This window comes from Rhincodon typus, chromosome 18 (genome assembly GCF_021869965.1).
Source record: "Rhincodon typus isolate 14 chromosome 18, sRhiTyp1.1, whole genome shotgun sequence".
Classification (NCBI taxonomy): Eukaryota; Metazoa; Chordata; class Chondrichthyes; order Orectolobiformes; family Rhincodontidae; genus Rhincodon; species Rhincodon typus.
In genome coordinates, this window is record NC_063349.1 from 17078805 (window position 1) to 17091110 (window position 12306).

At 39.3% G+C, this 12306-nt stretch overlaps 1 protein-coding gene across 2 annotated transcripts in view; it reads left to right on the forward strand.

Annotated features, from left to right (window-relative positions):
- bicd1a (bicaudal D homolog 1a) overlaps positions 1 to 12306 on the forward strand; it is a 246893-nt gene that overhangs the window by 104036 nt on the left and 130551 nt on the right. For both annotated transcript variants that reach the window (XM_020530076.2, XM_048607627.1), the window contains exon 2: positions 1992 to 2204. In XM_020530076.2, coding sequence (XP_020385665.2) covers positions 1992 to 2204 — 213 coding nt within the window. The remainder of the gene's footprint in view (positions 1 to 1991; positions 2205 to 12306) is intronic.

Genomic DNA, 12306 nt, shown 5'->3' on the forward strand with positions numbered 1-12306 from the left:
CCTTCACAGATGTTGCCAGACCTGCTGAGCTTTTCCAGCAACTTTGTTTTTGTTCCTGATTTACAGCTTCCGCAGTTCTTTCGGTTTTTAATTAATTGTGAAGTTGTTTGGAATATCTGTAGGGTATGAAAGTTCCTATAGTAATGCAAGCTCTTGGTGTTTCTTGGTTTCTGAAATAATGGCAAATTAATATAAAATATTATGTCATTGTTTGAGCATTGGTGCAGACATCAGTACCACATTGTAAAATGGACATGAACGTTATAGCATGGATTCAGAATCACAAAATCGTTACTGTACAGAAGGAGGCCATTTGGCTGATTATGCCTATGTTGGCTCTCTAAAGGGATAGTTCACTTTGTGTATTATCTCACCTTCTCCCAGCAGACATCATGGAGAAAAGTCCCTGCTTTTCCAAATCCCTTTTGGATGCTTTGATTGAACTTGCCTCCATCACTCTCTCAGGCAGTGCACTCCAGACTCAAACCACCTGCTGTGTTAAGAAATGTTTCCTCATGTTACCATTGTTTCTTTCATTAATTACCTTAAATATATACCCTTATTTTCCAGACTTTCCCACTAACAGAAATGGTCTCTCCTTATCTACTCTGACCAGAGCCCTCATGATTTGAACATCGTGACCAAATTTACTCTCACCCTTCACTTTCCCAAGAAGTACAAGCCAATCTTCTCCAATCCATCCACTAACTGATGTCCTTTAGCCCTGGAACCATTTTAATTAATTTTGTAAACTCTTTATCTAAGGTGTGATGGCCAAAACAGGATGTAACATTCCAGCTGAGGCCAGACTATGTTTTATACAAGTTTTACATAACTTCCTTGTTTGTGTGTTCTATGGTCCTTTTTGTAAAACCTAGGATGGTGTCTGATTCACCAGGTTGATGACAGGGATAGGGTTATTGAGGAGAAACTTGAGGTACTGGAATTATTTCCACTAGGGCAAAGAGGAAGTGAAGATTGGATAGTAATTCTGGAATATTGTAACAAAGTGGCTAGGGAAAAATTATTTCCTCTGGTTGGAGTGGGAGTGAAAAGAAATCAATATAAAATAATCATCAAGAGTGAGGAGCCAGCGTCTGAGATTTTCTTTTCATACAAGTGTGATTGGAATATAGAGTACTAAGTCACAGGCAATGGTTGAGGCAGAAATCATTGGATCTTTTAGTGGTAAATTGGAAAGAAGCAAATTAGAAACAGGGGAACAAAGTCTACGAGAAGAAAGCAGAGCTATTTGGGCTATCTTTGGATTGTTGCAATGAAAAGCTGGCACAGATATGATTAGCAGAATGGCCTCTTGTAACAAAATAAAATAAAAACATTTGTGCCATAGTTTAAGAACATAAGAAATAGGTGCAGGTATAGCCTGCACAGCCATTCAAGGAGATCATGGCTGAATGTGCACATTACCTCTATTTTCCCAACCAGTCCTTGGTACAGTGTAAGAGGCTGCACCTAAATAGATTCCAAATTTGCATTATTATTGGGCACGTGAGGGTTAGAAATTGTAGATTGAGAGAAATTGTGGATTAGCACGTAATGAATAATTCTTTACGCTTTAATGCCAGACTGACAGTCTCCATCTTACACTGCAAAATCCTGGTCTATATATCTCACAAGTCTTTTCTGTGACTAGGATGCGCATAATGATTTTCTTCCTTTCCTTTTTAAGCTGTCAAGAATGTACATGGCATCACAGCTGGGGCAAAGAATTATTTGCACAGATCTATCAGATCAGCAGATCTTGGTTTTACTACTGTTTTTCAGTCTTCATGTTTTGTATAATGTTATACAGTTGCAACATTATACTGCCTTGTATTCCCAAGTGCGTGTCATTGCTACAAAAAGCATAGATATAGAGTGCTTTAACTCCATATGTAAAGTAATCTGTTGAACGATTGCAAGTAAAGCTCAATGTTCCTGTCTTTATGCAATCAAAAAGAATTAAAGATGTCAATGCATTTATTTTTCAGGCGTTTGGACAGGCATATTCAAATCATCGTAAAGTTGCAGAAGATGGGGAGACCCGTGAAGAGACCCTCCTGCAGGAATCTGCCTCAAAGGAGGCCTATTACCTCAGTAAGATTCTGGAGCTGCAGACAGAGCTGAAACAAGTCAGGACGGTTGTGGTGAATGTCCAGTCTGAAAATGAACGACTCAGTGCTGTTTCTTTGGACCTCAAAGAGGTAACCATGGTGCTATTGCTGCTCCAGACAAGATGCGAGAAATCTCATATTGGCCAGTTTTAGGAAAGCAGAATCAATGAGAACAGTACAGTAAATGATCACACTTCTGTAAAGCATAGTTAATTTGTGTGAAATATGCTGGCAAAGTCAATAGCTTTAGGGTGAGCTGGCTGGTGTCATCAAGACTTAATCTGTATTTTAATGCATTGTTTCATGAAGTTGTGAAATAGATACACAACAGCAATCCTGTTTTTTTTAACCTTTCTGAAAGTTCCCTTTTTGTTGACTAAAGGTACTGAGTAATGCTGAGTCATAATTTCATGAGTACAGACCTCCAACACTGCACTCAAGTGGTCATTCTTCACACAGTCTTTGCAAATGAGAGTATACAGGCCATTCAGTTGTGGTGGGCGGTCTTGGGGAGGGGTACATAATTGCAGCTAATTTTTTTTTGTCTGTTGGTCGCACGTATTGTAGCGGAGATCCTCAGAAGTGGCACTTCCCTTTCTCATAATCCTGAGCTCATGACGGAGTTGCAACCAATTGATTTTCATTAGTTAAAAAATGGAAACCTTAATGTCAAACTTGAACAGCACATATCTTGTCTGCTGTGGTGTGAACATCCTACAATGTCCACTGACACTGCTCTAGCCAGGTTACTGCAGCAAATTATATTATGAGCATTTCTACAAACATTAAATTCAGTACAAGACAGCCTGGGTAATAGAATATCTTACATCAGCTCTGTATGTAGAGAGTATGGAGGTCAGTTAGCTGGAATGGCTGGTTTGCAATGCAGAGTGATGCCAAAATTGTAGGTTCAATTCCCATACCAGCTGAGATTAGGATGAAGGTTCTGGCTTTATAACTTCACCTGTAGAGTCACCACCTTTCTCCATGACAGAGCAACCCTATGTAGTGGATTAAGTTGCAAAGCAAGTTGGAGGAGTATCCATAAATCAAATTCTTTCTCTAAGGTTTCCTGCTGTACAGAAACACATTAATTTTGTATTTATGTGACAATAATTTGCTTCCTATAATTTGACAACTCTGAGCTGTTAATATTTTCTGGCTATTTTTCTCAAACAATTTGAAGATGCATCTGATAACACTCTCGGTGGTTATTTTACAAATGCTTTCACGAGTGCAATCAGTTGGAACAACAATTTAGATCCACTTTTACATTTAGTCAGTTGAACGTACAAAGATACCAAACAGGAACAGAAATGACCATTCAGCTCTCAAACCTGTTCTACTACTCAAACAGGATCATGGTTGTTCTATCTGTATTCCAAGTTCCACATCCCCATCTACCTCTGATTACCTTTTCCTGCCTAATAAGGACCTATTCAACTCTATCTTAAAAATAGTCATTGACTCTACCATCTTCTGAGACAGTGTTCCAAAATCACACAGACCTCTGGAAGAAAATCAAGTCCTCATCCCTGTCATAAAAAGGTGATTCCTAATTTTAAAAGAATCTTCACTGCTTCCACACTGACCCAAAAGAGGAAATATCCTTTCCATATCCAGACTATTCAGGGTGCTATACACTTCAATCAAGTCAACCCCCCACCACCCCCCCTCAAACTCCTCTAAACTCCATTGGAAACAAGACCAGCCTATCCAGTCTTTCCTCAAAAATCTCACTCCAGATATCAATCTATTAAACCACTTGTGACGCAGTCATATCTTTCCTTATCCAAGGAGTCTAGATCTGCATTTGAAATATGGACTTGCCAATGCCCTGTATAACATCCTTATTTTTATGTTCCGTTCCTCTCATAATAAAAGATAGCATTCCACTTGCCCTCCTGTTTACGTACTGTATCTGCATATTTATTTTTTGTGCCTCTTGTATTCGAGCATCTAGATCCCTCTGCAGTCATTCTCTGTTTAAATAATACCCTATTTTCTCATTCTTCCTGGCAAAGTGAATGACTTCACATTTTCCCATATTATACTCCATCTGCCAGATTTTTGCCCACTCACTCAACCTATCTGTATCCATCTGCAACTGCCTTATGTCTTCTTTGCAACATAGTTTCCTTCCTAGCTTGGTATCATTTGTGAATTTATTAACTTTGTCTTTGCTCCTTTCATCTAAGTCATTGGTATAAATGGTGAAAAGTCAAGGTCATAGCCCAGCAGCTGCCACACTGCACTTGTCACATCAATGATAAAGACCCATTTGTTAATACTGTCTAAAGCTCAGCAGGTCTAGCAGCATCTGTGAAGAAAAAATCAGAGTTAACATTTCGGATCCGGTGACCCTTCCTTGAGGGATGAGGACTTGATTTTCTTTCAGAGGTCTGTGTGATTTTGGAACACTGTCTCAGAAGATGGTAGAGTCAATGACTATTTTTAAGATAGAGTTGAATAGGTCCTTATTAGGCAGGAAAAGGTAATCAGAGATAGATGAGGATGTGGAACTTGGAATACAGATAGAACAACCATGATCCTGTTTGAGTAGTAGAACAGGTTTGGGAGCTGAATGGTCATTTCTGTTCCTGTTTGGTATCTTTGTACGTTCAACTGACTAAATGTAAAAGTGGATCTAAATTGTTGTTCCAACTGATTGCACTCGTGAAAGCATTAACTCTGATTTTTTCTTCACATATGTTGCCAGACCTGCTGAGCTTTTTCGGCAACTTCTGTTGTTTTTCCTGATTTACAGCATCTGCAGTTCTTTCGGTTTTTGTTAATACTGTCTGTTTTCTGCCAGTTGGCTAGCCAACCAATCTTTTATCAATGGTACTATGTTACTCTATACACCATTTTATTTTCCATAATAACCTTTGATATGGCACCTTATCAAATGCCTTCTGGAAGTCCAAGTATAGTCTGTCTACAGGCTCTTCTTTATCCACAGTAATGTTAGTCCCCCAAATAAGTTGGTTAAACATGATTTCTCTGTGATAAAACCATGCCAACTCTTCCTGATTGCCATGAGCTTTTCTAAGTGCACAGCTATAATCTCTTTAATGATCAATTCTGCATAACAGGCTTTCTGCCTTGCTCCCTCCTTGAATAGAGGGATTATATTTGCTACTTGCCAGTCTGATGTAACCTTTCCTGAGTTTAGAGGATTCTGAAAAATTATCATGAGCTCATCTACTACTTCTTTAAAAAAAGCACTTTTAAAGCTTAGGCTGAAGTTCATCTGGGCCAAGAGACTTGTTAGCCTGCAGCTCCATCACTTTGCTTGGTACTACTTCCTTCATGTAATTTAGACATGTTCCTTTCTCCCTTTCACCTCTAGATTTACAGGTATTGCTGGAATGTTCATTGTTTTCTCTATAGTGAAGACAGGCTCAGTTTGTAACTCAACGTCCTGACTCTGCAAAGCTTGTCCACCATCTACAAGGTATAAGTCTGGAATGAGATGGAATACTGCCCACTTGCTTGGACGAGTGCTTCCCCAACAATACTCAAGGAGCACCACTTCCATCTAGAAGTACAAGAGCAGCAGATAAATGCTATACCACATGCTATAACTTCCCCTCCAAGCCACTCAAGAATCTCGACTTGGAAGTAAAACACCATTCCTTCTTGGGTCAAAATCCTGAAACTCTGTCCTTATCGGCATTATAGGTATCTCTACACCAAATAGACGACAATGGTTCGAGAATGCAGCTCAAGAGTGGGCAATATATATGCTGGCCCGCCCAGTGATATCCACATCCTACGAATGAGTTAAAAGAAGTGTCCTGCGCAATGACCTTCATTTAACCACTGCCAGTGTAAAATATAAATTAACTACTTATGAAACATATTGCCATTCGTAAGATCTTGATGCACACAAAACTGCAGCTCCATTTACTTACATACCACCACCTTGTCAAGGGTATCTGGGGATGGGCAATAAGTGCTGGCCTAGCTGTGACACCCATATCCCATGGATGAATGAGAAAAAGCAAAACGTTTGTTTCTTTTATTTGCTGTTTCCTTGTAATCTAACTGTTAAATCCTTTTTCTTACTCTCTAGAGAATGACACTCATTTTACTTACCTTTTATTTTTTAAATATCTGTTGAAACCATTGATATCCATCTTTACACTTCGAGCTAGCATTCTCTGTACTCTAATTTCTCCTTTCTGATTCATCTTCTGGTCATTCTCTGCCATTCATTGTATTCTGACCTCCCACTTATCTTTGTACAGTTACACATTTATTATTTAAGAGTGATGCTTTCCCTAATTCATTTAATTAACCATAGACACTGAGTCCTCCATTTAGAAACTTTATTTATCGAAGAATTATACTTATTCGGAGTATTCTGAATCATCCCCTTGAAAAGTATCTATTGATATAGCTCTAGCCATGTGTGCCAATTCACTCAGCTTTTATGCCCATAGTATTCATTACTTATGTTTAAAATATTAGTTTTAAACCCAGTCTTCTCCCTTTCAAACTTGATGCACAATTCAATCATATTGTGGTTGCTGCTACTAAGGGCTGCCATAACTCTGAGATTATTTAATCCTGCCACATTGCACAATATCAAGCCTAATATAACCTGCCCTCTTGTTTCTGCAATGTGCTGCTCTAAGAAACTATCTGAAAAGCATCCTATGAATTCCTCACGCAGACCATTACTGCCAATCTGATTGTTCCAATTTATATGTAGAGTGACATCACCCACGATTATTCTTGTCTCTTTATCACAAGCACCCAATATTTCTTTTAGCATATTTTGTCCCATGACTATTAGGGAGCATATAGATGACAGGCTTTCTATACCATGGTACCATTGTCAGTTTGTTTATCCAGCCTGCAGCCACTGTTTCAATTAAATAGAACGAGAGTGCCTGAGATCTTTTAGACAGTTGCAGAGGCTGACACTCCTGCATTCCTATCCTCTGGGTCACCTAACCCGCCTCACTCACAGTCAGACTTTTCTGTCCCTGACCACTGATCAAATCGGAACACTAAGACATGTGACTTCCATCTGGTGATGCATCATGGTGTCTGTAGTTCAGTCTCCAGCTCATAAACTCTGAATTGTAACTGCCTGAATTTCAAACTCTTAGCCCTGTCTACATTGCTCATGTTGTTTGGCATGCAAGTAATTCTGCATTACAGCATCACTTGGTTGACACCTCAGTTTTACTTATGCCTGGTGCCCTAGTGAGTTTTCTTGTGCTATCTTCCCAAGCTAGCCTCGTTACCTGTGCATCATTACCTATGGCAACCCACTTGTCGTGTTGTCTCACCTACTGCAGATAGGGTACTGGACACTGCCAGGACCTGTCAGGATTCCTGCCATCAGTGCCATCTTTGAAGCCCAACTGTGCATCCAGTCAATCTCTGTCGGTCTGTAGCTGATTTCTGTGATTCTTATCAATTGGCCCAGACATGACAAGTAAAGGGGAATTGGCACCTCACCTTACTGATGTGGACCTGGAGGTGCTGGTGGACAGGAGATGTACGTGGCAGCTAACACCCATGGAGTGTGCTGCGAAATGTTACTGCCTTGGTTTTCACGACAAATATCTGGAGGAGCAATAAGCTGGAGTCACCTGGTTACCACTCACTCTGGGAATTGTCATCATCTGGTTTTTAATCCGGTGGGTAGGAGAATGGGAAGCTGCAGATAATGAGATGAGCTGAAAATAATGAGATGCTAAATACATGTTGATACATGCAAATAGGTCTCTTGCCATTCACTGGTGAGAATCTCGTCTCGCCAGTCAGCATTTGATCAAAAAATAGGACATTTTGTTTTTGTCATTGGGAATCTTACTGCTGGTGATCTCACATGATTCTTAAAACTTTCTTGTCAATACCCACATCTCTCAGTGGCTGGGAAAAAAATTCAGCCCAATATGTTTGACTAACAAGTTTAGTGAAGACCGTTCCCTTAATTGAAATAGAGTTGGAGCTGTGATAATTTACATTGTTGAAGTTTGGGAGCCCTGCCAATGATTGGGAAAGCCTGTCGGTATTCGCTTTATGATTTGTTTATTTTGGAATCTGATTCCCCTCAGCAGTGTTATTATCACAACATTTCCACTTGGTATCTACCACTGTTTGATGTAGCTGTGACTCTAGAATTGGCTAACTAAAAGGGTAACAGTCACTGACTGTGAGAAATTATGGGAATTCCTAAACATTCATCTGGAGAAACAGAAGCTTCCACAGCCCAAATAATTCTGTCCCTCTTAGAAGTCCCTTGGGATTGAGGATGACTTCCATCCTCTCTGGTTCACTGGATTTTGAGAAGATTGACAAAGCCCATCTGTAGACTCTGTCCTTTATTTAAAGACATGCAGAAATATTGGTGTTTGGAGGTTTCTGTGCTCTCTCCAACATCTCCCCTTTGGTTTTGTATACTGTCTCAACACATCTCACACAATGTGCCAATGTTGATGTCAATGTTCGTAAGTTCCCAAGCTACGACTGCAGTGCAGTGCTCAGGTCTGTGATGGCTGGGTTGTCATTGTGATAAGTGGGAGATGGCCGTGTGTGATTTTGTTATAAACATGGGATAGATTGTTGCAAATGGCAACCATATAGTCTCAGTAGAATGGGTCTTGGTCCAATGGCAATATTCTGGTAGTTAGAGGTCAGGCTATACTACTCACATTGTTATGGTCTGTGCATGACCATACCTGTGCATTAAATAGCCTGTGGCCAAGAACAGACTGAAACAGAAGAATAGTGGAACCAGAAAACAGACACAGACTCAGCAGGAGATTGAAGTCTTAATCATTCCAATGATGGGGGAAAAGGCAATAGACTGGGTCTTTTGGTAGAAATTGGGTCTTCTGGTTTAATCCAGAGCAGGAATGTCTTCTTGATGCCTAGAAGAGTCCAGGAAGTTGAAGCCAAGCTTGAAAGATGATGTTCCAAGTTACAAAATGCTATCCTCAAATTGGTAGGAGGCCTCAAATTTTCATCCCAGAAATACATGTTTTATATATATGGTACTGCATGCATAAAATCAAACAGGTGTTCTAAGCTGCATTGTGGAATAGGAATTTAAGACATGCTCAGAGCAGACTGTGCATAGAATTCTGAGTGGTGAACAGAATCAGGTCCTCGAGCAAAATAAATGATAGATGAAACTGGTTCATGCTAACCCATCAAATAACTGCTGTAGCAAGCAAATTTGGTGCTCATGAAAACTGGTGTGAGAACAGAGGAAGAAGAACTCCACTCTGAAGAAGATTCCTAAAACCAATTACAGTATGGAACAAGAACACGCCATTGGCCTGATCTTGAGAAGCATGTATTGAATGTGTCTTCAAATTGTCGAAGGTATTTTGGAAGCTACAGAGTTGTTTTATTGTGGTAAAAGATTTTCTGCCTCTTTCTCCCCACTTCCTCAGCTGAAAAATCCACAATCTTCTGGTATTGCTGCTTGATAGCCTTTTTATTGCAAAATTGACAAAGAAAATTGAAAATGCTGTTTTTTAAAGAAGAAAAAATCCTGCTTCAACTTTCCTTTTCCAACCAGGCCTGTAAATTTCAATAAACTTCAGAAAGTTTCTTCACCTACTCCCAGTATCCTCATCTATGCTAATTATTGTTTTCTTCTTGATTTTGGAGAATGTAGTCCTCATTTGAGTACTCTCTATACTTCTCGTGGGAATATTTGATATTAGAACTGATGGGTCCCTATCCCAGAAGATATTCAGTCTTCCTATAGCTGACCTTGAAACTGACATCGGGTGCTAAATGTAGGAGATGCTCCATTTCACAGCATTAAGAGTCCTCATATTAATTAACATTAAATTTACAACAATTTCCAATGGAGAAAATGGAAAAGTGAAAGTTTTCTATCATATACACAATTGTTTAGTCACTAAGTCCTTGTATTTCCACAGACCAACTGATTCATTCACAGAATGTGTACCAGTCAGCAGTCAGCGTCAGGACAGCAGGTCAAACCCAGGTCACACCATCACAATCATTTAACTGAGTGTAACCCAGTATTAACAGTGGGATATTAGGAGTGTATCAGTACTGCCACATGTTGATGAAGATGTGGTGTCGTGCTAATCATGTCATAACGGTTAATGCATGTTATAACACAATGGTCTGTATGTTGTTGTCGAAATAATGATGAGCTAATCCGCATTCTTCTTTTATTTAGGACTGTATCAAATTTAAAAACTTCAGGTATCTGAACATGTTCAGTTAAAAACAGAAAATGAGAAGTTGTTAACTGAGCAGCCAGGCTATTCCAAAAGCTGCAGCACACCAGTATCTTGCTCAGAGACTTATTATTGAAACATACAGAAGGATGTGAAATTTAAATAGACTACACATTAAACAGACTAGAAAATGTTGCTTACCCATTCAAGTGTGTAAAGTTTTGGTGATGTGATATGTTTTTGTTATTGCCAGAAGCAAACCTCTATTGCTAAAAGATAATTTGTATAATCCAAATTCTGTTTCTTCGGATTTTAATTATTGTTGAGGCCTAAATTTTACTTTTACTTGCTGCCTCATTTATATCTTACTGTAAAGGTCATATTTCTTTCCTTCTCTATTTTGCTTTAATTAGAGTTAAGTACCCTTTCTGCTTTGAACTTCATGTGTCTGAATAATGATTCTTCATTCTGATTGATTAAGGATTACTTCTCTGTTCACACAGGTCCCACACCCCCTATAAAGAGAGCTGATCTTAAACCACAAATTCCATTGCAAAAGCCTACAGTAAATTTGTGAGCAAATGCAAGTGCTGTACAGTCAATGCTGAACTCAAAATCCAACAATCAAGGATCTTGTTACCACAGGAAGCAGTTAAGGCCAAAACACTGTATCATTTCAAGGAGTTGGATTTTGTACTTGGGACTAAAGGGATGAAAAGGTTTGGGGAAAAGCAGTAACACGCTTTAGCGTTGGATGATTGGCCGGGATCATGATGAATAGTTGAGCAGGCTTGAAGGGCTGAATAGCCTTCCTCAGCTCTTTTTTCTATTTTTCTATGATTTATCACTCTTAAACTAGCAGTGTGTCATACTCATCAAGCTGTTGATATAATTGGTAAGGCAAATGATTTTCTGTAGCACTTTTTTATGTGATTGTCACACACTTGGACTCTATGATTTTCCGTGAAAATTACTAAAAGACAATAGTTACTGTAGAGGAAACTAAACTAGACAATGACTCATCTCAGGTCCATGTAAGACAAGGAATTTTAATTTCAAGAGAGTGTGCATAAATGGGTCTTTAACAGATTGTCAACATGTGACGAGTGGAGTCCTACAGGTGTATGTGCTGGGCCCTCAATTTTTTTACAATTTATATCAATGATTTAGATAAGGGGATTGAAGGGCATGGTGGCTACATTTACAGATGACACAGAGATAGAAGGGGAGGTGTGTTGTGAAGATGACGTAGCTTGGATAAAGGTACAGCATGTAACCAAGAAAGCTAATATGATGCTATCCTATCTTATGAGAGAATTTGAAACTAAAAATATGGAAGTTATGAACAAAAACAAAGTTGCTGGAAAAGCTCAGCAGGTTTGGCAGAATCTGTGAAGGAGAAAACAGAGTTAACGTTTCAGGTCCGAATGCTTCAGTTACACAGGGCATGGCCACACCATGAATACTGTGTATAGTTTTGTTTGCCGTATATAAGGGCATATGTTTGGAGACAGGTCAGAGGAGACATGCTAGATTGATCCTGAAATAAGCTGGTTGTCTAATGAGGAAAGATTGGACAGGCTGAGCTTGTTTGCACATTAGTTTAGAAAAGAGAGGGTGACTTTAATTGGTGTAAATAAGATCCTGAATGAATTCGACAAGGGTCTTGGAAAGGATGTTTCCTGATGTGAGTGAGTCCAGGACTAGCAGACACTGTTCTAAAATCAGCAGTCACTCCTTTGAGGACAGAGCTGAGGGGAACTTTTTTTTCTGAGATTGGTGTGACTTTGGAACCCTCTGCCTCAGAAGGCAACAGAGGTGTTTTGAGGTAAGGAGAGAAGGATTCTTGTTAGGCAAGTGAACCAAAGGTATTTGGAGATAGATAAGAATGTGGATTTTGAAACAAAAACAGACCAGCCATCATCTTATTGAAGATGGAGCAGGCTTGAAGGACTGAAGAACCTATTTCTGCTCCTAATTTGTTTATAAGATGTCAACCT